Source organism: Endocarpon pusillum (assembly GCF_000464535.1).
Source record: "Endocarpon pusillum Z07020 unplaced genomic scaffold C712223, whole genome shotgun sequence".
In the NCBI taxonomy this organism is placed as follows: domain Eukaryota; kingdom Fungi; phylum Ascomycota; class Eurotiomycetes; order Verrucariales; family Verrucariaceae; genus Endocarpon; species Endocarpon pusillum.
Window position 1 is genome coordinate 1 of NW_006913553.1, and position 21,603 is coordinate 21,603.

The 21,603-nt window shown below is 50.7% G+C and overlaps 5 protein-coding genes across 5 annotated transcripts; 1 reads left to right on the forward strand and 4 right to left on the reverse strand.

The window, feature by feature from the left end:
* Positions 1–1,943: 1,943 nt before the first annotated feature.
* On the reverse strand, positions 1,944–3,714 carry EPUS_09320 (uncharacterized protein; the record flags this gene model as incomplete). The annotated part of the gene is made up of 4 exons (XM_007788121.1): positions 1,944–2,715; positions 2,773–3,140; positions 3,192–3,391; positions 3,450–3,714. 4 exons carry the CDS (start codon positions 3,712–3,714, stop codon positions 1,944–1,946), a joined length of 1,605 nt encoding a protein of 534 aa, XP_007786311.1.
* A 2,430-nt stretch (positions 3,715–6,144) lies between these two features.
* EPUS_09321 (uncharacterized protein) lies at positions 6,145–7,811 on the reverse strand (the record flags this gene model as incomplete). The annotated part of the gene is made up of 2 exons (XM_007788122.1): positions 6,145–6,774; positions 6,864–7,811. The coding sequence occupies 2 exons, from the start codon at positions 7,809–7,811 to the stop codon at positions 6,145–6,147; spliced, it is 1,578 nt and encodes a 525-aa protein (XP_007786312.1).
* Positions 7,812–11,186: 3,375 nt separating this feature from the next.
* On the reverse strand, positions 11,187–13,494 carry EPUS_09322 (uncharacterized protein; the record flags this gene model as incomplete). Its single annotated transcript, XM_007788123.1, has 5 exons — positions 11,187–12,262; positions 12,325–12,870; positions 12,933–13,079; positions 13,134–13,270; positions 13,346–13,494. 5 exons carry the CDS (start codon positions 13,492–13,494, stop codon positions 11,187–11,189), a joined length of 2,055 nt encoding a protein of 684 aa, XP_007786313.1.
* A 1,015-nt stretch (positions 13,495–14,509) lies between these two features.
* EPUS_09323 (uncharacterized protein) lies at positions 14,510–16,849 on the forward strand (the record flags this gene model as incomplete). Its single annotated transcript, XM_007788124.1, has 3 exons — positions 14,510–14,588; positions 14,660–16,440; positions 16,505–16,849. 3 exons carry the CDS (start codon positions 14,510–14,512, stop codon positions 16,847–16,849), a joined length of 2,205 nt encoding a protein of 734 aa, XP_007786314.1.
* A 2,456-nt stretch (positions 16,850–19,305) lies between these two features.
* On the reverse strand, positions 19,306–20,241 carry EPUS_09324 (uncharacterized protein; the record flags this gene model as incomplete). The annotated part of the gene is made up of 1 exon (XM_007788125.1): positions 19,306–20,241. The coding sequence occupies one exon, from the start codon at positions 20,239–20,241 to the stop codon at positions 19,306–19,308; it is 936 nt and encodes a 311-aa protein (XP_007786315.1).
* Positions 20,242–21,603: the final 1,362 nt, after the last annotated feature.

Here is a 21,603-nt window from a genome sequence, read left to right on the forward strand (position 1 = left end):
TCAAGGGCATTTGCGTACGATAACTCTGCTTCTGATGGCAAGTAAATGCTGCTCGTAACTGATCCGCTTGATCTACGCCCTTCATATGATGGTTATAATTATCAATAGCCCTTGGAATGAAGAGATCCTTAAAGGGTAAGCCCTTAAATACAGGGTCAAGGATACGTTGATTTTCGGAGGAGATTTTAGGGCATCTGCGCGTTCGTTGAATTCGATCTTCTGCACGGTGGAGGCTATGAGCAGTCGTAAGAGCACAAACAGCCTTATTATCTTGCCAAATAAAGGCTAGAGTGTTGTTGTCAATGACTTGTGCTATCGTAGAATCCCAGAGAAGCTCGCTATTATCGTTGAGATAGCGTTGAAGTTGTAAGGGCACACCAGCAGCCTTTTTTCGTGTAGTTCCCATGCAGTAAATACCCATCGCCAGAAGACATTGGGCTACTGGTACATTTAGAAAGAGGTTATCAAGATAGATACAGAAATCCTGTTTTGGCAGCTGCCTAGCAAGGCGTAAAACAAGCGCGTAAGTTGGTGCAAGAAGAGCGCTTTTTTCAGTATTCAAATTTGCTCCTGTGCCCTGTTGCTGTGGCCACTGCGTTTGTTGACTCTTTGTAAACGTTTCAACGCCATCTATTCTTGAATAAAATAGCCAGCTCCAGATATATCCATGGTCGCCAATGCACTATAGCTTGTAACCGTCAGAAATTGGCTTATTCTTGAGCTTAACCGTATGATTTGAACGCCCCTTAAAGGCCACCATTGCTTCGTCAATTGTGATATGAGAAGAGGGTACATAGGCATTTCGACAGGCTGTTCGAATAAGGTCTGCAACGCGTTCAATTCGATAGAACCAAGGGGCGTTTGATTGCCTAGGGGCAGAATTCAAACTGAAATAACGATGAATTTGTTGGAATCGATTTCGGCCCATGAATTGACCAAGTTTGTGAATCCTCTAGTAATCACTGCGTACTGCCAATTGGTACAAGCCAAAATGGATATGTATACCCAGATATACACGTATTTCAGCCGGCGTAGTAGGTACCCAATGGCAGTCTTTGCTGAGAGGATGAGGAACGTTTTGACGATGGATTTTGGCGTACGAATTGGTTTCTTTGGAGATGATTTCTATCACAATTGGGCTAAAGAAGAGCTCAAAAAAGCCTAATTCCGATAGATTAGAGTATTGAGGAGCTCCTGTTCGATTTGGAACGTAATTAGCCTCAAATTGAGGCAGTTCTGTTGGTATCAATATAGGCAGTTCATCTGTACATTCTGGCGCAGGAGCAATCACTGCCAAGGCCTGATCGACATCATTTCGATCGATTGCAGCAGGGTCAATTCTCCGTCGTTTTGGCTGTTTGATAGCTTGTTCGAATCGCGGAGGTGAGTTTGATCTATATCTCAAAGGGATTTGAATAATTCGCTGTGGTCGTAGCATAATTCGTGGTTGAAAATAAAATAACAAAGTCAGCTGCGGAGAGCTGTGCAGATCAAATGCAGCTCAAAAAAGCTTAATTTGGGCATTTTACGCTAATTGACAATTCGGGTACGGAGGGGATAGCTAATTGACAATTCGGGTACGGAGGGGATATTACTCCGTACCTGAAATCCATTTTCTAAGGTCACATAAAATCCTAGACTTGAGCTAGTGTTTATTATAGGCTTTGAGGATGAATTAAGTCATTCTTAGAAGGCGGCGTCGAGAGAGGTGGCTTACCTGACTTGCTCGGGTATCATTGCACGATCTGCTACCGCAGTCGCTGAGAACGAGAGAGCCAGAGCAAACAGTCTTACGAGCTAGTCGAAAACGCACCTTTAGGACAGCCCAGGGCACATAGGAAATACTGAATTGGCACTTGTTTTCTTGCAGCACATTGAATCCGTTCAGCCAGTCAATTTTCCTGCCCATAGCACTCCATGTTCTCTTCCATGTCCATTGTCAGTCAGCGCTCCGTGACTTGAACCCACATGTTGCTAATGGCAAACAAGCCAACGATGTTGTGGATGGTCCAAGACTCGTGCGGATGGGCAAGTTCGAAATCGAAGTTACGGAGAAGCTCGAAGACAGTCTTGTGTATCTCCATCCAGGCCACGTTGCGGCCCACGCAGTGCCACCGGCCGTAGCCAAAGATCATGTCGTTGGTCTTAATCATACGCGCCAACTTCTCTTTGCCGCCGGGAGTGTCATCGCCGATGAGCCACCGCTCAGGCCGAAAGACATCGGCGTCGTCACCGTAGACGGCCCTGTTATTACGGTGCATGCTCCACGCTGAGTATCCGATCAGTGTGCCGCCTGGCAGGAAGTGCTCCTTGCCGTCAACATCGACGACATCACCGCCCTTCGGGACGACTTTGGAGAAGATGTTCACGACGGGTGGATGCACACGCAGGCCTTCCCGAACGACGGCGCCGAGATAGGCAAGACCTTTGACGGCCACGTCGGAGATAATGCCCGGTGCGGCCGGCGCAACTCCCGCTCGGACTACCTCGTCGATTTCGGCCTGCAGTTTAATGTAGACGCGAGGATGCGTCATAAGATAGAGCATGATGACGCGTAGCGACGCAACTGTGGTGTCGGAGCCGGCAAGAATCTGCTCGAATACCTCGTGGAACAGCTCGTCGCCCTTGAGGCCGTGGCGAATAAAGGACGACAACATGTCAGAGCGCTGGTCGGTAGGTTGTAGCATGCGTTCTCGCACGCAGCGGCGCGCGTAGCTGCAGCGCGTGGTTAGCAAGCCCCACCTTCGCAGGAGGCCAAAGGAGCTGGCTTACGCCATCATCTTCCCGAAGCCTCGCTCGTCCTTCTCCGACGGGCTGATGGCCTTGCCCAGGAGGGGCACGTCTCTCAGCCAGCTGATGCCAAGGCCCCACGATGTGTTGCAAATCGTCAGGCCATCTTCCATCGACTTGAGATAGTCGTTGACATCGGCGTCGGCTTTGAGGTCGCCAAACGGCTGGCCAAACCCCACGTCGCTGATGACGTCGAGCGTCAGGTACTGAAGCTTGGCCGCCAGATCAATCGGCTGGGAGACGCTGTGCGAGGCAGCCGGGGCCGCGTACTTAGATCGGAGCAGGCGGACCAGCTCCAGGATTTGCGTATCGATCGAAGCCTCCAGTGTCGGATTCTCCTTGCCTGAGTACTATCTATGGGCATTACATACACTGGCTGGAAAATGGGCCGACATTCTTACCCCAGCAGCCATCTTTTTCCGTCTTGCGTCGTGGCTGTTATTGTCGCAGTCGGTGAAGACGTTGTCCTTGCCGGGCTCGAAGCGGACGCAGTGATAATACCACGACGCGCGTGTGTAAGGCGAGCGGACGGCATTGATGTGGGCCCACAACTCCGGCGACGACGTGATGAGGAGGTTTGGGGCTACTCGGGCAATGGACCCTGGGGTGGGGACGAGTGAGCGACCAAGATACGATCAGCGTGTGGTCTTGCAACATACCATGCTTTTCCGTCACGTCGCCGTACCATCGGTGCGCATTGCCGCTCAGGACGGCGCACGAGTGCCAGAGCCAGGAGACGCCGGTGCCAAAGGGGCCGGGAAACTTGCGCAGACGCCAGAACTGGCTTAGACGAGCGGCCACGGTCCCCAGCAGGACGGCGCCAACCAGCGCCAGACATAAAAGACGACGGTCAAGCGATCCTAAGCTGACGACGATCGAATCGAACTCCATGGCTTCGACGCGGCTGGATTGCGAAGGGAGCATGGATATGAAGAGGCAGAGACCGCCAAGCGAGAGGGTGGTATACGGAGTAGTGTCTTACGGGCATGCCATGGCGGCAATATACTACTTAAATATGGCCTGCTGATACTGCTACTGAGTCCACCAGCCCCATTCAAATGCGGGGGCATTACATGATAGCACCCTCTCTTATCGTGGTGTTGATCTTCTGAGAGGGCCTGTTGGCCAGGTTTCATTCGCGTAACCCCTGCGTTTTGCCTGTTTTTGATTAGTCAATCTCTACTACAATCTCGCAGCCCAATTGCGCTGTACTACATCTGGAGTCGTGCCTCAAAAGTAGTTAGTAGTTGATACACTTGCCAAGATAAGGATACGAATCTGTCTTGGCACTTAGGTACTGTACTTACTATGGTAGTAAAGTTCATGTAGAATCGCTGCCGGTGCGCTGCCTCTTCGGGTTTAGCCTTACCCCATCGGCCAACGCGGCCCTCGCCGCTTAGCCCGGGTATATAGAGCCTGCAGCTCCCCGGACCCCTACATCGCCGCTTCTACACTGTCTTCTACTCCTTCTCCCCCCCCTCTCTTCCCTCGCGGATGGCCTTCCCTTTTCGGCCTGCTGCGCTGCTACTAGTACCTCAGCCCCGTAGCGCTTGGCGCTGACGGCAATTCGAAGTACCAAATCCCCAATCCAGTGTGTCATGAATTTTGATTTTCGGCAAATGCTTCATCGTTGACTGCTCGGGATGGTAAGGTATTCAGTCGTCGATCCGAGCCCTAGCCACCAGCCTTATTCGTTGGACTAGTTTTGCGGGTGGAAGGAAAGTTAGATGAGTCGTCATCGCTTGATTCGGGTAAAATGAAAGGACTCTGATCGGCTACCCAATTGGTCTGATTCATGCTGGGGACGCACTGGTGCTTGAAATTGCTGCAAGCATCGCATATGACTCGGAAGCATGTCTGAGATTGCGGCGGGCGAAGAGGCGTCAGTGACGGGGTAAGGGCTACTTATTGCAATGCTGGTAGGGCAAAGTGGCTCACATCAGAGTAAGTGCCGAATTGGGAACGTTTTCTACACGGTAAAGAGATGCGCCAGATGCGAGGGCAGGTTTGGGGGCTGAAGCCAATACTACTATTCGAAGTACTGGATACTTGGCTGCGATGGAGTCCATCGCTCAGAACTCAGCTAGAACTAATGGACCTCTAATGCAATGTTGGTCCAGTCCAAGTGCATATCCATTACTACCAGTGTCAAACACTGCATTTCAATTTCTATGAGATGATGATTCAGTATTCAAGGACTACTACTCCTTGTGGATTTGAGTGTAATATAACTGACCCAGAATCGTAACGGGACGTCGGGACCAGATGTGCAAAACTTTGCCAATAGCGGCCCTAGAATTCTTTGGCTGATTTACTTTTCCAGGCAAAGCTTCTGAATTTATATCCTACCACTGCAGACGTTATTCAGATATTCTGTTACTCACTTAGAAGTAAAAAGACAAGCTTTGAGGTCGTTTTCCAAAAAGAGTTATCATATTTGATGACGATTTGAGGGCTGATGCAGATCATTGAAGATCGACCATTCTGATTGGATCTAAAACTTTTAAATTGTTGCACTTCTGGTCCTGTTGCGGTTCTGGCTCACTTATTATGAGATTAACGTGCTACGGTGCTAATGCCATAATGGCCCCGAACTTAGTATAAAATCAATGCACCTTTCGATACAAGATTGATTCATTTCAGGCCAATATCAACTCACGTTCAATCATCTCAGGTAGGTATTCAAGCTTTTTCAAAGAGATCGATTAATACCTATTGAGATTCAACATTCAAGATTCAGGGACATCTACTAGATACCAAAAGACCGAAAAATATCAATATTTTCTATCAATTGTGTCAGGAAGATGAACCGTACGTACGGCCCCCCGCACGCGAGTGCGGCAAAAGACTAGAGATTACCGAGGGAATCCCTGTGGAATTCCCACTTAAGGTTCATAACCATCTCATTCATCCTGCACCGCTGGGCATTCCTAACAAATTGACAAACATCTTCACATGACCTAACAATCAAATTGTGAAAAAGACGAAAATCAAAATCGGAAATATAAATGAATAAACTAGAAATAATATCGAACTCAGCAATTCTTACAACGCATTTTCAATATAGAATTTAAATACAACATCAAGCATGACTCAGTGTTGATGTCTATTCAATATGGATTTGAGTAGATAGGGGCCAGGCGGGGCAGTAGTGGTTAGATAGAGGTTTCGTCTGCCAGAGGTGATACGATCCACAGCATCGGTGGCTCAGAATATAGAAGACATAAAACCAAAGAGAGTTTTGCGTAGCTCGAAGAAAACGACCTCTTGGTATGATGAATGAAGAAAGATCCCTTCCCTAAATAGTTTAATGATAGTAACATGAAAACACCCAAAAGCCTGTCTTACCGCTTCTCAAGCCGCAGCCATAAACCTATGCCTCGCGACCTTCTGCCCACGAGGAACCGCAACGGCATTGGCCGCCGACATCTTCCCTCTCAGAAACCTGTCCTGTTCATCGCATCCCCAGCCAATCTCAGCTTCCCTCCATCCCCACACCTCCACCGTCTTCACCTCATGCCTCTCCGCCCACCATCGGCCCTCCAATCCCACCACAGGGCCCCTCCTCGCAATCTCCACCGGATCATACCCGACCACATCCTCCGCGTCTCCAACCTTCCACCTCCCGCCAAAACACACACTCAGCACCGTCGCCAGCGCGGGCACCAGCAACACCACCAGGACCCGCGCATCGTAGCCATACACGGGTGTTCTGGCCTGGTGCTCGAAGCCAATGTCGGCCGCGGCCGGCGCGCGGGAGAACGCCATCAGGGTCGCCATGTCGAAGGTCCCCTCGATGCGGGCGGCGACCAGGTCGGCGGAGGCGTTAGCGGCGGGACCGAGGAGGGAGAATCCCACAAGGGAATCGTAGAAGTTTTGCGTCCCTGTGGCGGTGGCGGCGGCGGAGAAGGTGAAGGGCGAACTGGTGGCTTCGGAGGTGTAGATGCGACGCAATGCGCCCGCGGGGGCGTCCCTATCGGGGGACTTTTGAAAGGAGTCGCGGATCAGGGACGGGGGGTGTTGCGGCCGGATTGGATGATGGTGGCGTTGCCGAATTCTAGAGCGCAGTCGACCATGTTCACATTGGTGGTATTGGCGGACCCGGGGTTGTTGACGTAGGCGCCGAAGATGGTCGACCAGGATCCCGGGCAGCCCTCGGAGGTAAGGTCGCAGTTTGGTGGGTAGCCAGAGGTGAACTCGGCGTAGATGTAAGGGTCACCTGAGCTGAGAGGGAGGCAGATATCGGGATTGATGGCGCTGCAGAAGGTCTGATTACGGATTTCCCTTTGGCTGCTTCTGCCGATCCCGTTGGAGTTGTTGGTGCTGATAGCGTTGCAGGTTGCGCGGAGAGCGGTCACTGTTGCGCGAGCGGTGCAGAGGAGGTCACCAGAGCAGATGTCCGCTGGAGGGGCGCTTTGATTGCTCATTGAAAGGAGCGCAGCCAGAACTGTGGGATTGTCCCGGCATCCTCCGTCGCTGAACTGTATGTTTGAGGCGTCGATCCAGCCTGTCCAGCGATCACCTTGGCTCGTTTGTCGAGAAGAATGCACTGCAGACTCATCATACTGGGAGATGCCTGAGACGATGACAGGATTGATGGCGGCAATTCCTATCAGGAACAAGCCTGCAAACTTGAGAGCCCAAGCATGACCGACGAAGAAGTACCAGAATCTAGCGAGTGGAGAGATGGACCACTGCGCCAGGCAGTAGGTCTCGCCGATGGTTATTTTCTTCGTGGTTGGTCTTGGAGCGAGCTTGAGCCAGACTGAATGCTCGACAGCTCTTGTTGTGAGCGCGGACGTCGCCGCGGTCAGCAATGCAGAAAGCAGGGCCACGACCACTGTGGGTTGGATTAGGCCAGGTCGTGGATAGAGGAGCGAATCAAGCTGAAAGACAGCGGGAGAGAGGAAGAGAAGGATAAGAAGCGCGTAACAGACAAGGCAGAGCACAATAAGAAACAGGTTGATGACGATATTGATAGCATAAGACCTTCGATCAAGAAAAATCTGGAATGCGCCCATGCTGGACTTCAAGCAGGTTGACAGTGAACAGGACCAAGCAGCACAAGCGAAGATAGTCAAGCAGGAAAGCCTTAATCTTCTTAATCACGCAGCCATGAGCATGTCAGAAGGTGCCAAGGTAGCAGAGCCCCGTCTACCTTCGTTGTGGCCTGGTATAACTTAAAGCATGCTCAAAAAAGAAAAGAAGATAGCCCAATCCGGCAAGCTCAGTAGACTTGATGCACCCACCTGCACGTCCGCAAAGAATCTGATTCGTGCTAAGGATAGAGCTGAAGGTCCAGAGCATGCAGAGTGTGCAGCAGTACATGGTAATATGCAGCTCGATATTGCTGTTGGCTGCCCTAGTAGAGAGGCAGTACTGTACGGAGGTGTGCACCCATAGGTCCTGACTTCCTGGGCAATCACAGTTTAGTTACAAGGGCTTCAGGAGTTTTGGTTACAGGGACAGCTTAAGAAGATTGTGAGGTTGACTTTTAAAGCTTCGGCCTTAAGAAGTCTAGCAGTGGCCCAAGATTGCCCCTGTAAGTGGGGTCTTCGGGTCCAACGGACTTCACCCATTGGGCCGCGGCTACTCAGTGCCGCCAAAAAGTGCGTCATTTTCTAGTCAGGTTTAGCTTCACGCTAGATTAATGATAATGGCCATCCTTTCTTGGAAAGGAACTTCATCCTGATGCTAGAACCATTATCAACAGGTAGCAGAAACAGGAAGAATAATCAATGAAGGTCAGTGGACACTATAGGCAGGGGTTCGTCTTTCAGGGCTGGGGGCTTCCCTTTTTGGGGGAGACGTGGTTTCTCCTAAATATAGAAGTGACAGAAAGAAAAGCATGGACCACACAGAGTATGACTAGAACTAACTAGGGTGCAGAGGGTATCTAGAAGCCGCAGCAAAGACCGCCGAGACAGCATTTTATGTCATGCGCCTGCCGTGCGCCTGCCGTGCGCCGAATAGAGGCCTTATAAGCATCTCAGCACATACTACGTCTACAGGCCTAATTTTTGTACCCTCCCCTGCTAAAAACATTAGTATCCGTACGAATCGTACTATGTGGAATTGAGTATAGGTGCCCACAAAATGGCCCGAATAAGACTAGTTTCTAAAATTAAGTTTCTACATTCTATTGGCATCTGTAACTTAACCAACCACTATTCTAGGATAAATTAGCCCTTAAATCAGATAGCTAGGGATCAAGGGTCAAGGCGTCAGAAAGGAGGAGGAGTCAAATGACATAATGTGCAAGAGTACTCCGTACACCTCTTGGCACGTATATCCTTAAGCGTATTTCAACTACTTTTGGGGCACGACTCCGCACGACACAGCATTTTGTACTCATATCTGCACTCGCTGCGCCTCTTATTTAAATTCTACAACTAGCTATCTCAATTCATTCCCCATAGCCACGTTCAAAACCTTTGTCACACATGAGTGCACAACTAAACTCTTCATGGAGTTTTTAGTTTGTTGAAGAGCAACAAGGCTGGGCCGAATAAGATAGGCCAGAGATGCAGGTACTCAAAGTCCTGTGATCTTACCCATGCAATCATGGAATTTCGCGGTGATTCACGGATTCTATGGACTCTTGAGAAGACCAAGATGCTTGTGCAAAGTACACAACACGCTTGTTCGGTAATTCGAATTCAACAAGCGGTCCGAGCCAGAATGTATTATCAAGCTTCGACGTGAGCGCCATCCCTGGCACTGACTCTAGCTCATCAAGTTGATCGTACTCATCATTTGGAGTTGCCATCGCAATCACAGTTTTCTAGCCCAAATCTGAGCTTAGCGGAGCCATACATTACAGTCATCAGTTTTTCACAGCTGAAAGTTGTCAACCAACGAGTATTCCATTTGAGCCTTTCCTGGAGAGCCATAGCCAGCCATTTTTAATAAAAGAGCAAGCATAGAGAGCACTGAAGATCCCCTTCAGCTATGTCACCGTCTCATACCACCGACAAGGACGACAATGCGTCACCCACCGGGGTGAATGAGGTCTCTTCGTCCTAGAATACATTTTCGGCGTCACCAGTATATGAAGGCTCAGACTTAGAGCTTAAAAAAGAAGAACGTCAGCAAGCTACCCAAGACGATGAGACAGTCACGTATCCAAGTGGTTTGAAGCTCTTTCTGCTAGCGTCAGTTTCCCCATCCATCTTCGCCATAAAACTTCTTGTAGGGATGAACAGAATACTGAACCTTCGATAGACGCCATACCGGAGATCACGAATCAGTTTAACATTCTTGACGATATCGGCTGGTACGGCAGTGGTATGTTGGGATGGTTTAAAGTTGATGCCCTTGTTAGGAGTTATCGCTGACCGTTCATCTCGCATATCTGCTCACAATAGCCGTCTTCCAGCTAATCTTCGGCAAATTCTACACCTTTTTCTCCATCAAATGGGTGTTCCTCATTGCCATTGCCATCTTCGAAGTGGTATCTCTTATTTTTGGCGTGGCTCCGAACAGTGAAGCTCTTGTAACGTTTCCGTTATCAGCAGATCCGAGCAAGGGCTGTTCCGAGCATGGGTTCTTGGATGCATTTACCCCAAAATGGGGATAAATGTATATCATTTCTCGGGGATACTCGCTAAAGCTCGGAGGCCAGGAGCCGCGCCCAGGCACGATTCCGCTTGTCGCCCCGCTTAGCGCCCGGCCCCTAGCCCCAGCTTGATGCTCGTGGCATTGCTTCGTGGATCCTTGATAATTAAGAGGAGTATGGGTGTGTATATCGTGGTTTATCGAGGAGGGGGCAACGGAGAACCTTTGGATAGGGGACAGGTTCAGGGAGCGATAGTCGCGTAGGGCAGCATACTTGTCAATCGCTCTACTCGCACTCTTGCTCAACCTTTGCCCGAGTGCTGCTCCGGAGCCTTAGTCTCCATGCAGCCCGTACTCGAACCTTGTCCCGTCTTCGGACCCTCATTTTCATCGGCCGACTCTACCTTGCCTACATTTGCTTTCTCTTATAAGATTTGTCAACTAGTTAGCGGTGGTCCAGCTTAGAATCCGACCCAAATGTCCTCCAGCAGGACCGACCATGAGAAACTCATCAAGGTTGTAATTTATCATGATGCATATCTTCCTCGTGCACGTTCGTAGCCCGTTTTCAAGTTCTCATCTGTCTTGCAACATGGCGCCTTTCGCTGCTGTTGAGAAGTTGCGGCATCGTGCACAAATTGTTAAGATGATAGGGTATAATGATTGACTCGCCTGAGACGATCGCATACGTACCGATTTCGGTGATAGCTATAGGTGCGAAAGCGAGCAGATAAGTAGTAGAGACATGGCAAAACAACTATGTGCATTTTCATGAGACCTGAGTTTCGTAGTATATCTTCTACAGGCTGTAGGTGGGAATGCCGTATAATGCGCCCCTTTTATGAAGGGGAAGACGATGGTGTCGTTGACGATGGTGGTAGTGGCTCGGGGGATGATGAGGGCGAGGGTAGGTTGGAGATTGGCATCTGAACAGGAGAGGAAGTGTAGGGATCGGGAGAGGTAACGATGGTAGGTAAACTCCGGCCTCTGGGTGTGATGACAATAGGGGAGATAGAGGAAGCGGAAGACTTGTTCCGCGTAGGATTGAAATGGACTGGAGACGGCACCTCTAGCGTGGCCTGCCGCGGCTGAAGCATACCTCCGTTTAAACCAGCAGACGGAGATGAAGCCGGGTCCTGTCGCTCGAAAGAAGAGTGTTCGGCCGACAACGTGCTGACAGGCAGTCTTTCAGGCCTGGTGGGCGACAGAAACGGTGATGCTGCTCTGGGCGTCGACACGCTGCCTTCGAAATCAAGACCAGAGGCAGCCCTACTATGGAAGCTACCCGCTCTCGAACGCAGTTCACGAAGCGCCGGCGTGATATTCCACTGCTCCCTGATCTGAGACAACTCCCTGTTTCGTTGTTCCTCCCCTGGGATCTCGGGGAAGTCCAGAGCTGGACCGCGCTTGAACTCGGAATCATCGTACCAGTCGTGGGCTGGGGTGCCAAGGTAGCTGCCGATGGCGGTTAATGTCCTAGTTATTTTACGTCGCTTGCCCATATCGGTTGTCCAGGATCGTTTGGCTTGGTGGACTGGTCCTGGCGTGGTCCCACTAGCCGGAGCTGTCGACGCGTTTGAAGTGCTAGAGCGCACGTCAGTAGCATCTGGGGTAGCGATCGGGGGCGGTGACCCTGTAAATGGGCCAATGCCGAGTTCCTGCATAGCTGGCAGCCCTGTCGGATCCTGCGGCGAACCCCGGATGACGCCCCCATCCATGCTTCGAGCGTCCACTCCACGTTGGACGGGCAAGTTCGGATGCCGTTCGCCGCCATGGTGGTGATGCGAGCAATTACAATGATGCATGGAAGTATTTGATTTCGCTTCGTGCTTGACAGCTGCCATATCTGCAGCCAGGAGAAGATAAAGTGATCCCAGGGCAGCGAGCAGAGTGCCAACAAGGGGCCCCCATTGACCTACCAACAGCACCAAATCGGTTCAGCAATTTGTAACGAAGGCAAGAAGGGCGATCACCTACCAATACTGGCTATTGGCTCAGTCTGATACAGCACCTGAGAGCTGAAGAAGTTCCGCTCGCCGGTGATCAGGATAGCGAGTACTGCACCATATAACACAGGAATCTCGACGACACTCAGGAGATGCCGGATGACCTTGTTGACCCTCTTCATATTCCCGATGGTGGCGCCGTTGGTTCCCTCGATCACCTCGTCATTCCGCTCATCCGCATGTCCACCACCAATGCGGTTCTTTTTCCAGTTGATCTCGAGGATCTTGTCCCACATAGATATGAGCGAGAGGATGGCGGGGATGCAGCATGCAGCTGCGAGGAGGGTGCCGGTGCCGAAGGTGAGCTTATCCGGTGCGGGAATGACATATATGCTGTTCACCGAGCCGCCTCGCAGAGGAGAGGGGGGACCTTGCTCAAGAGAGCAGGTGAGACCACAGCTGGGCTTGTCGCCATAAGGGAACCCGGCTGCATTGGGAGGTATCGGTTGCCCAGAGTCGTCATGCGTGCAATCAGACGTTGTGATCCGGTAGAATTCGACAGTCAAGCTCAGCAGCCCTTTGGGGAAAGGTTTCAATCAGAAGGAGAGTCTTGAAAGGAGGGCCAAAAGTACCACTTACCAGCAAGAATAACGCCGGTCCACAAGAAGATGGCGTTCCGACCGGGGTCGTAGAAGTACGTCCGAGATCGTCTGACCGTTACCGGGGCGGCCAAGATGCCTATCGTGCATAGTTGGAAGGCTCCGTAGATATCCATATCGACAGCACCTAGTGTACGGAGCTGTCAGCGGTGGGGGCACATATGCGGCGTGAAAGACTCACCATTGACATGTACTGCCGCGAGGACGATGCCATGGATGGCAGCGACGGCGGGAAAGAGCAACGCTGCTGCCAGGCAAGCGTTCCTGAGCCATTCTTCTTTTCGAGCCAATACACAGGCTAACACGAGAACATAGTACCTGGAAAGAACAGAGGTGAAGTGTCAATTGCTCTGCGCCAAGGATATGTGCTTGTGGGGGCTTGAGGCTGCCTACAAAACCCTGGAGCCGGTTCCATATTGGCCTGACACTGGCCAGGCGCATACGACTTGCAAAGCATTACTGGTCGCATTCGCGGCCGGACTGACATCGCTGCGACCAGCGAGGGTATTTAGCAGCGAGGAGGTTGAAGTAAGGGCTGGCATAACCTCTGGTCCGTCCTAAGGGAAAATAGCATTGGAACAAAAGCGAAAGCGAATAGTAAAGAGATCTGACGCACGTGGGTCAGGTAGCTCAATAAATCCGTTCGACGGTTCAGAGTAAAGGGAGTCATCGTCTGGGCTAACTATATGATAGAGATGCGCAAGGCTGTCTGAAACCTCTCGGGCGCCTCATTGTGCGTGGCAGGGCTGCGTGATGCGGGTGGCTGTGTTGCGCCCTAACTGTAGGAAGCTTGGAACTATTGGTTGCGACGGGACCGGAGGACCGGAGCTAGGGGTACATACGTAGTAGTTAGTAAAATTTGGAGAGTTCTCGCTCACCTCCACACCGCCTTCCCCTGCCTAACATCAACGTGACTAATGGACTAACTGACTTTTGCAACACACCCCCATTGGCAACAGTTTCGGGACCGATGTCTCCCGTCACTACCAAAATTGCCAAGCAACACACACTATTTCAGCTTCAAGAAGTTGTTGTCATTCTATAAATGTTTATCGAAACCAACACAGAGATGGGTCGGATGACCAGAACCAAGCAAGATTTGTTTATATCATGTGTGTTTGAGCTACTCTACTTAATTCTATCTCCAACAGTGCCAGCAACGTTTGGGCTTGCTCCGAGACGCAAAACGCCAAGCATTTGCGTTGCAACTGGGGGTCTGTTGCACAAGTGGGTTAGCCAGGTTAGCCAGGTTAGCCCCAGTGTGAATGGCCATTAACCACAAACGGTGTGAATCTAGGGCTACGCCTCAACAGAGACTAGACTTTGCTGCGGATCAGAGTAACGTCGATCAATTGATTGAAGAGTCGGTTACCACCCTACCAAGCATCAGCTGAAATCAGCACTGGCGAGAAGCCATTGAAAAGCTGGATAGTTGGATATTGGATAATTGGATCACCTTTGAGCTCCTCATCCTCAACTTCGCTCTACCCGTTTCACGCCGATGCGGTGATGCCGGCTCGACTACCTGAAACTGTCTGTTACTAAAGAGCTGTTAAGATGGCAGAAAACCTGGTAGATACCAGTCGGATCAAAGAATGGCGATCAATCGTCACTTTCGTCGTTTTCATCCTCACCAGTAAGCGCAAGATATTCCTACACAGATCGTTCTCAACGCTCTACGGGATTAACGCTGTTGCTATCGCATAGATATCAATGTACTTTTTCCCTTTCATATTCCCGTTTACGTTCCTCGACTGCTTTCGGAGACTGTCTCAAGAAGTCTTCGTGCTTTGCGAATAATATCGCCAAAGTCGAACCGCTCTCAGCATGGCTCCAAACATGATCGAAACGGCAAATTTGGGTCTTTTGCTCGATTTGACTTTCCCATGAATTTTGTGACGGCGCCCTTGATCGCAGATCTCTTCCTGCTCGCCATATCGGCCATTGGTAGAGAGGAAGTTCACGCTGGTACAATCGGGGCGGACAACATCTCCCCACTCGACATCATGCTCTTCTTTCTCACGCTGGCCTACATCGCCATATCTATCGACGCTTCTGGTCTAATCAGGTACTTAGCATTCAAGGTGCTTCAATGGGGAGGTGAGGTGGGCCATAGACTCTTCTTTTACCTCTATGCCTTCTTCTTCGGCCTGGGTAGCTTCATCGGTAATGACCCTATTATCCTGTCCGGCACAGCCTTCCTCGCCTACATGACCCGGGTGTCGAGCAACATTGTCCACCCCCGAGCGTGGATCTACACCCAGTTCGCCGTGGCCAATATTGCCTCGGCCATTCTCGTCTCCTCCAACCCGACCAACCTCGTGCTCGCTGGTGCTTTCGAGATCAAATTCATCCACTACACGGCGAATATGATCGTCCCGGTCATTGTCACAGCCATCGTTCTGTTCCCTTTCTTGCTATATATCGTCTTCGCTGACGAGTCCCTCATCCCCTTCTCGATTAAGATGCATGAACTTCCCGAGGAAATGAAACGAAAGAAGCCCGTAAACCCTAATATCCCACACGCTAGAGGAAATGCTGAGGAAGAAGAAACTGGTCTCGCAAATGACGAAAAAGGCAAGCTTCTCTCGCTCGAAGAGGTCATGAACCCTTTCTTGGACAAGGGAGGCGCAGCCTTCGGAGCCGTCATCATGGCCGCGACACTCATCACCCTTCTGGCGCTCAACGCTGCTAGCGCGAGTAGCGGCGAGCATCAAGTCTTCTGGGTGACCTTGCCAGCCGCGTTTATCATGTTCTGCTGGGATGTTGCGTTCGGATGGTACCATCGGCATGAAACGCGCGAAATCGCTTGCAAGGGTAGAAAGGAGGTTGAAAATGCGCGAGCCGAACGAGCGATTAGAGAGGAAGAAGAAGCCAACCGACTAGCTTTACAGCAAGACGGTTGTGATGCTCTGGCAGCGCACGAATATGCTCTGACGCAGATGCATTCGCCAGAAGCTCAACAACAAGGTCAGAATGGTGCTGTTGGTAGCAATAATAACATCGCAAATGCAAACGACCAGATACCACAAATATTCGATGGTACCAGTACATTTCCACCGAATGTAGGTTGCCTGCCGCCTTCTGCTCCTGCCCTTCTCGTATCCAAGAACGGCGAAGATACATCGAGCGGAGAGATGGACGAAGAGAAGCCAGGAACGGACGAGGCTAAGCGAGAGGTTGACCACAGAAAGCGAATCTTGCACGAAATAGAGCTTCGACATGCGCGAGGGCGGCCAACGCTCGTCTCACTCGTCGCGGATGCGTACACGTGGTCGCAGGAGACATTTCCTACTGTCACGGCCGTGCTGGCTCACCTGCCGTTTGCGCTCGTGCCTTTTGCCTTCGCCATGTTCGTACTCGTACAAGCTTTGGTCACCAAGGGCTGGGTCCAGGTGTTCGCTTTCGGGTGGGACCATTGGGTGGAGAAGACAGGGACTGTTGGTAGCATTGGAGGCATGGGTTTCCTCTCCGTGATCCTCTGCAACGTGAGTTACTGCGTTTGGACAATCATTGAAACGTGATTAGCTAATGTATCATATCCATGGTTAGTTCGCAGGCACGAATATTGGCACCACTATCCTTCTATCCCGTGTTATACAAGCATGGCAACTAATCCACATCGTTAACGGGACCCCTATCTCGGATCGGACATTCTGGGCAACAGTGTACAGCATGGCGCTCGGGGTAAACTACGGTGCATTCAGCACGGCCTTCAGCGCGTCCCTGGCTGGTCTCTTATGGAGGGACATTCTCGCCCGAAAACACATTCACGTCCGGGGTCTCGATTTTGCGCGCGTGAATCTTCCTATCATTGCCATAGCCATGACAGTCGGCTGTGCCGTCCTTGCTGGCGAGGTGTACATTATCAGGGACACATCTCCTTACAATTCATAATGACGATCGCGTCATTTGAGGAGCGGCTAGAGTTTGGTTTAAACTGAGCATGAGACGGCAAAGGGTATCTACTAACCCGAAATCACCGCATTCATACCATCTACCCCGTTTCACATGTTTCATGAACACCATTATGATACGTTCCAAACTATCTTCACACTACTCTTCTGCCATCATCACCCAGAGAGGATGGTAGACCTCGACGTTGACCGGATCAAAGTTCCAGCCAAGGCAGTGCAGCAGCAAAATACAGGTAAAAGCGCAACAAGAAACACAACCAAAGTCATCAGCGGAGCTACCATTAGCGTGCACAGACCTATATCCCACAAGATCTCCATGCCCAGACCAGCATCGACTACCTGACCACGGACTGCTTCGCCGGTGATTTCCTGCGCAGCTGCCTTCAACGCAGTCGATTGTAAGTTGCCGACAGCAAGCCAAGGACGGCAACTGTGACGGCCATAACCGCATCGAAGATGGCGAGAATGAGGGAGAATTTTCTTTGTGGCGGCATCAAAATGAAGATGATGATGGCAATAGCCCAGAGAATAGAAGTGATGAGCAGGCAGTAGCTGTGGTGACAAGACACTTCCCAGAGCATGACTCGCTTCTCAGGTGGCAGCCTTAGCTGATGTCAGGACCCGTGCCCAATTGTCTCGAACGGTGGTTGAGTCGGCGTCCTCAAGCACGGCGCCCAGAAGGGATGGAACTTGTAGAAAGAGGCGCTCGCATGTGGTTGTGGTGTTAACTTTCGTTCCGACAGCCCACTGACGATATAACCCAGAAATGCCGAACAGATACCTGCCCGGAAGTCTGTCTATACCAACATCTGCATCTTCCTTCGAGAGCTCGTGCTGCTGCATGCCAATATTGAATGCAGGGGTCCTCGTTTCCATGCATTATTGTTGAGTTTCTCGCAACACCTTGCCTCGATCCCCCTTGTTACAAACTCGCCGGACGCACCGACATGGTATGCAAGCTACTCATAGCAGTTGAGGAACAGCCAAGCGAGACAGCAGGAGACATGCCCAGAGCGAGAAAGGCTGAACGCGAGGAACCATATAAGTTCGAATATGCTTGGCTTCTTGGGTACTCCTCCGAATTTTGACGAAGACGTGCTAGGTCCATCCACTCCACCACATTTCGTGACAAGTTATGTGATGATAGATAGCACACGGAAACCGTCTCTAGTTATCAAGAGTTAGTCGTAACAATAACAACCAGTTCAAAAGCATTCATCAGCACCCTTGGATTGATAGTCACCCAATTTCCTCTTCTCCAGAAAAGCCAGATATCACTTCTCTATCACTCTCAGGGTTGCTTAACTCACACGATACCAAAGGCCCATGACTGATAGTCAGCGCTGAAGGCTTTGCGTAAGGATTAAGCAGATAAGAGATTGGTACTTGCTGCCGCACTCCCACTGAGCATCAACCAGACCATTCTATCGCAAACCTTGGAACAAGACACACCCATGTCAGCAACCAAGACCAATAGCGAGCAGTTGTAACCGAGTCTGAGGGCCAAAGGCAGGTCCAAGCGCGACCGGAACTGGGTCTTGCCAACTCCTCAATCACCTGCTCAGCCTCAGCTGAGGTTAAAGCAGCGCCCGCTCAGGAAAGAAGCCGTCACTGGAATCTGGGGGGAAAATCTCGTGTCCCACTGTTGGGGTAATCTCTTGTAGGTACTCAGTACCTTGATGACTGGGTTGGTGGCCCGTCTGGCGAATAATGATATTAGGTTCAGAACGCTCTCTATACACCTACGCAATGATGTGGTTGTGACTCTTGGGCGCCTTGGATCGCGTTCGTGCAAGGCTGTGAGATGGAAGATTCAGAGTGGATGAGACCAGACCAGCTCCTATGCTCGCTTACATTCTACGCTGCAACGGTACTAGAATACCATGGCAGCCTTGTGCAGGGGCAGAGGTGCCGGGGCGTCGTGGAATTATGTAGGATGATCAATCAGAGGGATGGATGGGCTGATGGCTGGATGGCTTGAGAATCGTTCGCAACATGAATCAGCAGCTTCCGTTCTTGCGAGGTGGGTACTGCACCTATGTCAGCAATCACCATATTGGATACCGTGTATTGAGTAGTAAATTCGAGCTAAGTAATAGACAGGAGGTTGGAAAAAATCACGGCTTTCAAACACAAAGAGGAAAACTCTTCTTTCCATGCATAGAGGTTAGAAATGAAGGGTTGCACGAACATGGATTGCCAGATTAGGCAAGTACTCAGCTGGCTCAGTGGCCAATTTTTGAGTTCCAGCTAACAACCCAGTCCCGCGCCCGTGCAGCGATGCGGAATGGGTCAAGGAGATATTGGACAAGACGCGTTCCCAGCTTTCTCAGGCAGGTTTTAATAACGGGTACCGGGCATGGTGGAGTAAATAGCTGGAGCTCTGGACGCAAGCGTGGGGCCATAACCAACGGCCTGGCGAAAAAGTCTACCAACTCAATACGGCGGCAATATGACGCGGATTTTCTCGATGATAAGGAATTCGCAGTGGGGTCGGCCAATAGCATTGTCCAATATAGTGTTCCAGTCTTGTCGCTGGTTCATTACACGCATAGCCGAGGTATATTCCCAGTAGTCCGGGTACCAGCCAGAATCAGACCAATCAATTATGCCTGAGATATGTCCATCGTGGACCATGATGTTGGAATAGTGCAAATCATTGTGAGTGAAAACTATTTGATGCTTGTGGGCGGCAAGCATGGCATCCAAGCGATCGCATATGAGTACCTCTCGCTTGTAACACTTCCAATAGGTCTTGCGGAGCTCAATGTTAAACTCCTCTTCGCTATCAAATGGGCCTGCCAGGTAGGATGTTAGCTGGGAGATACCAAAGGAGCACAGAATGATATTACCGCAATTGTCAGCCTGCAGCCGCAACATGGAATCCGTCACAGGGCCCCGATCGAGTGAGCCGATATATTCCCCTCCAGGTATTCCCCGCAGTTGACGGATATAATCTTTGAGCTCATTTTGAACATTCGCTATGGTGGCTTCATCCCACTCGTCCCAAGATTTCTCAATCGTGGCCCCCGGCACAAAGTCCATAAAGATATAGGTGATTTCCGTGTACTCCCTTTTCCCAGAGTACCCTTCAGGATATTTTCTCGCATCAGCCAGATGTGAGTAGACGGCATGGACTTTTGGAACAGGAATGGTTGTATTCTGTTCGATGAACAACATGTTCTTAGCCTCACTGAACTTGATCCAGGCACCACATTTGACCATGATGGTCGGGGATATCTTGGAGATTTCTCTGCTCAAGTATCTCGGGCCCTTCTCAATCTCGTCGGGCTCCAGAATCTGGAAGCCTGGCCGTAGGTAGTGAATAGTCAGTTTCGGCTTGCCTGCTGCGCTGTCGATGTTTGGATCCATTTTCGAAGCCTTGGTTACAATTGGGAAGGGAGAGTAGAGAGGAAGCGTTGTCTTTTATGTTCGAATCTCTTCCCGCAAGCGTAAGTGAGGAGTGACAAAGAGCTATGAGGAATGTAGCCAAGCCAATCAACAGACGACGTCAACCAATTACCCCCTTGCAGACAGACTCCCCTCAAATTGACCAACAAGCAATGAGAAACCAATCCGTCGCAAGCGGAAGAACAAAGAATGCGCCTCTTTTGGGCAGTCTGGGATGCTTTCACAGTATTGCCACCGGCGGCGCTAAAGTTATTGAGAAATGCTCTACGGACACCATTATCAGGTCTTTTCCAGGGGCTCAGTTTGCTCGCGATAAACACTAGTCGCTCTTGAAGATCGTTAGGAAACGTGTGATTTATCTTCGTCTTGATACCACCATGAGGCGGAATCATGTTGTTTCTTCAGCATCAGCAACAGCTTCGTAAAGTTAACGGCACCGGAAGCGGCTCCGCCGTTTCCGACATTGGTCTGCTATTCACGTCAGTCATTATCATAGGCATTGTTCCGCCATAGTCTGACTCACTTTGGCTGAGCCAACATACAGGGCCTGTTCACTATTCCCCTTCTGACGAGCATTATCAGGCGCAAACTTTCCAGAACTGACCGCATCTCTGCACCATCACCTCCTGTGTCCCGGTTCAAGAGTCTTACTGTGGCCTTCGAAAAGGCCCTGGTGGCTTCATGGGTCTCTTCGAGTGTTAACCCGGGACACGAAACCGACCAATCGCTTAGCAGGCCCTTTGAAGGAGGCCATATTGTGCGGCCAACTTGCACTGCACAGAGTCCTGGTCTAAATGCAACGAGTACATTCTGCACAGCGGCAGGGGCTAGATTAGAGAATGTTGTAGAGGAGCAAACAGCGGCGGTTGTCAGGGCGCCAGTGCACACAGTCCGATGATATAGGAGCTGGCAGCTTTTGGATAGGACCGATCTTGACTATGCTCACTAGGTGTCGTGAGCAAGATGTTTGATGGCACGAGCCTTGCTCAACATGTCTTTCCAGGTCTTACCTGATAAATGAAGCCAGTTAGTAGGCACAGCTGAGCGCTTGCTCAAGCGACGGATGCAAAGGGCCAGCGAGATTCAGCGCTACTATTTCGGGGAAACTCGAAAATGGCTCGAATTCGTAAGCATTATAGGCACGAACTGAATATGTGTGTTTACAATTGGGTTTTGGATTTCCTGAATCACAAATTGTATGGTGATCTGTACCGGCTGGCCGTGCATTGCATGACCAGTCTTTGCTCCGTTCAACCATGTCAAGCAACGAAATCATCCAGAATCTGAAGAAGACAGTACTGCCCGTTCCAAAAGTGTTGCAAT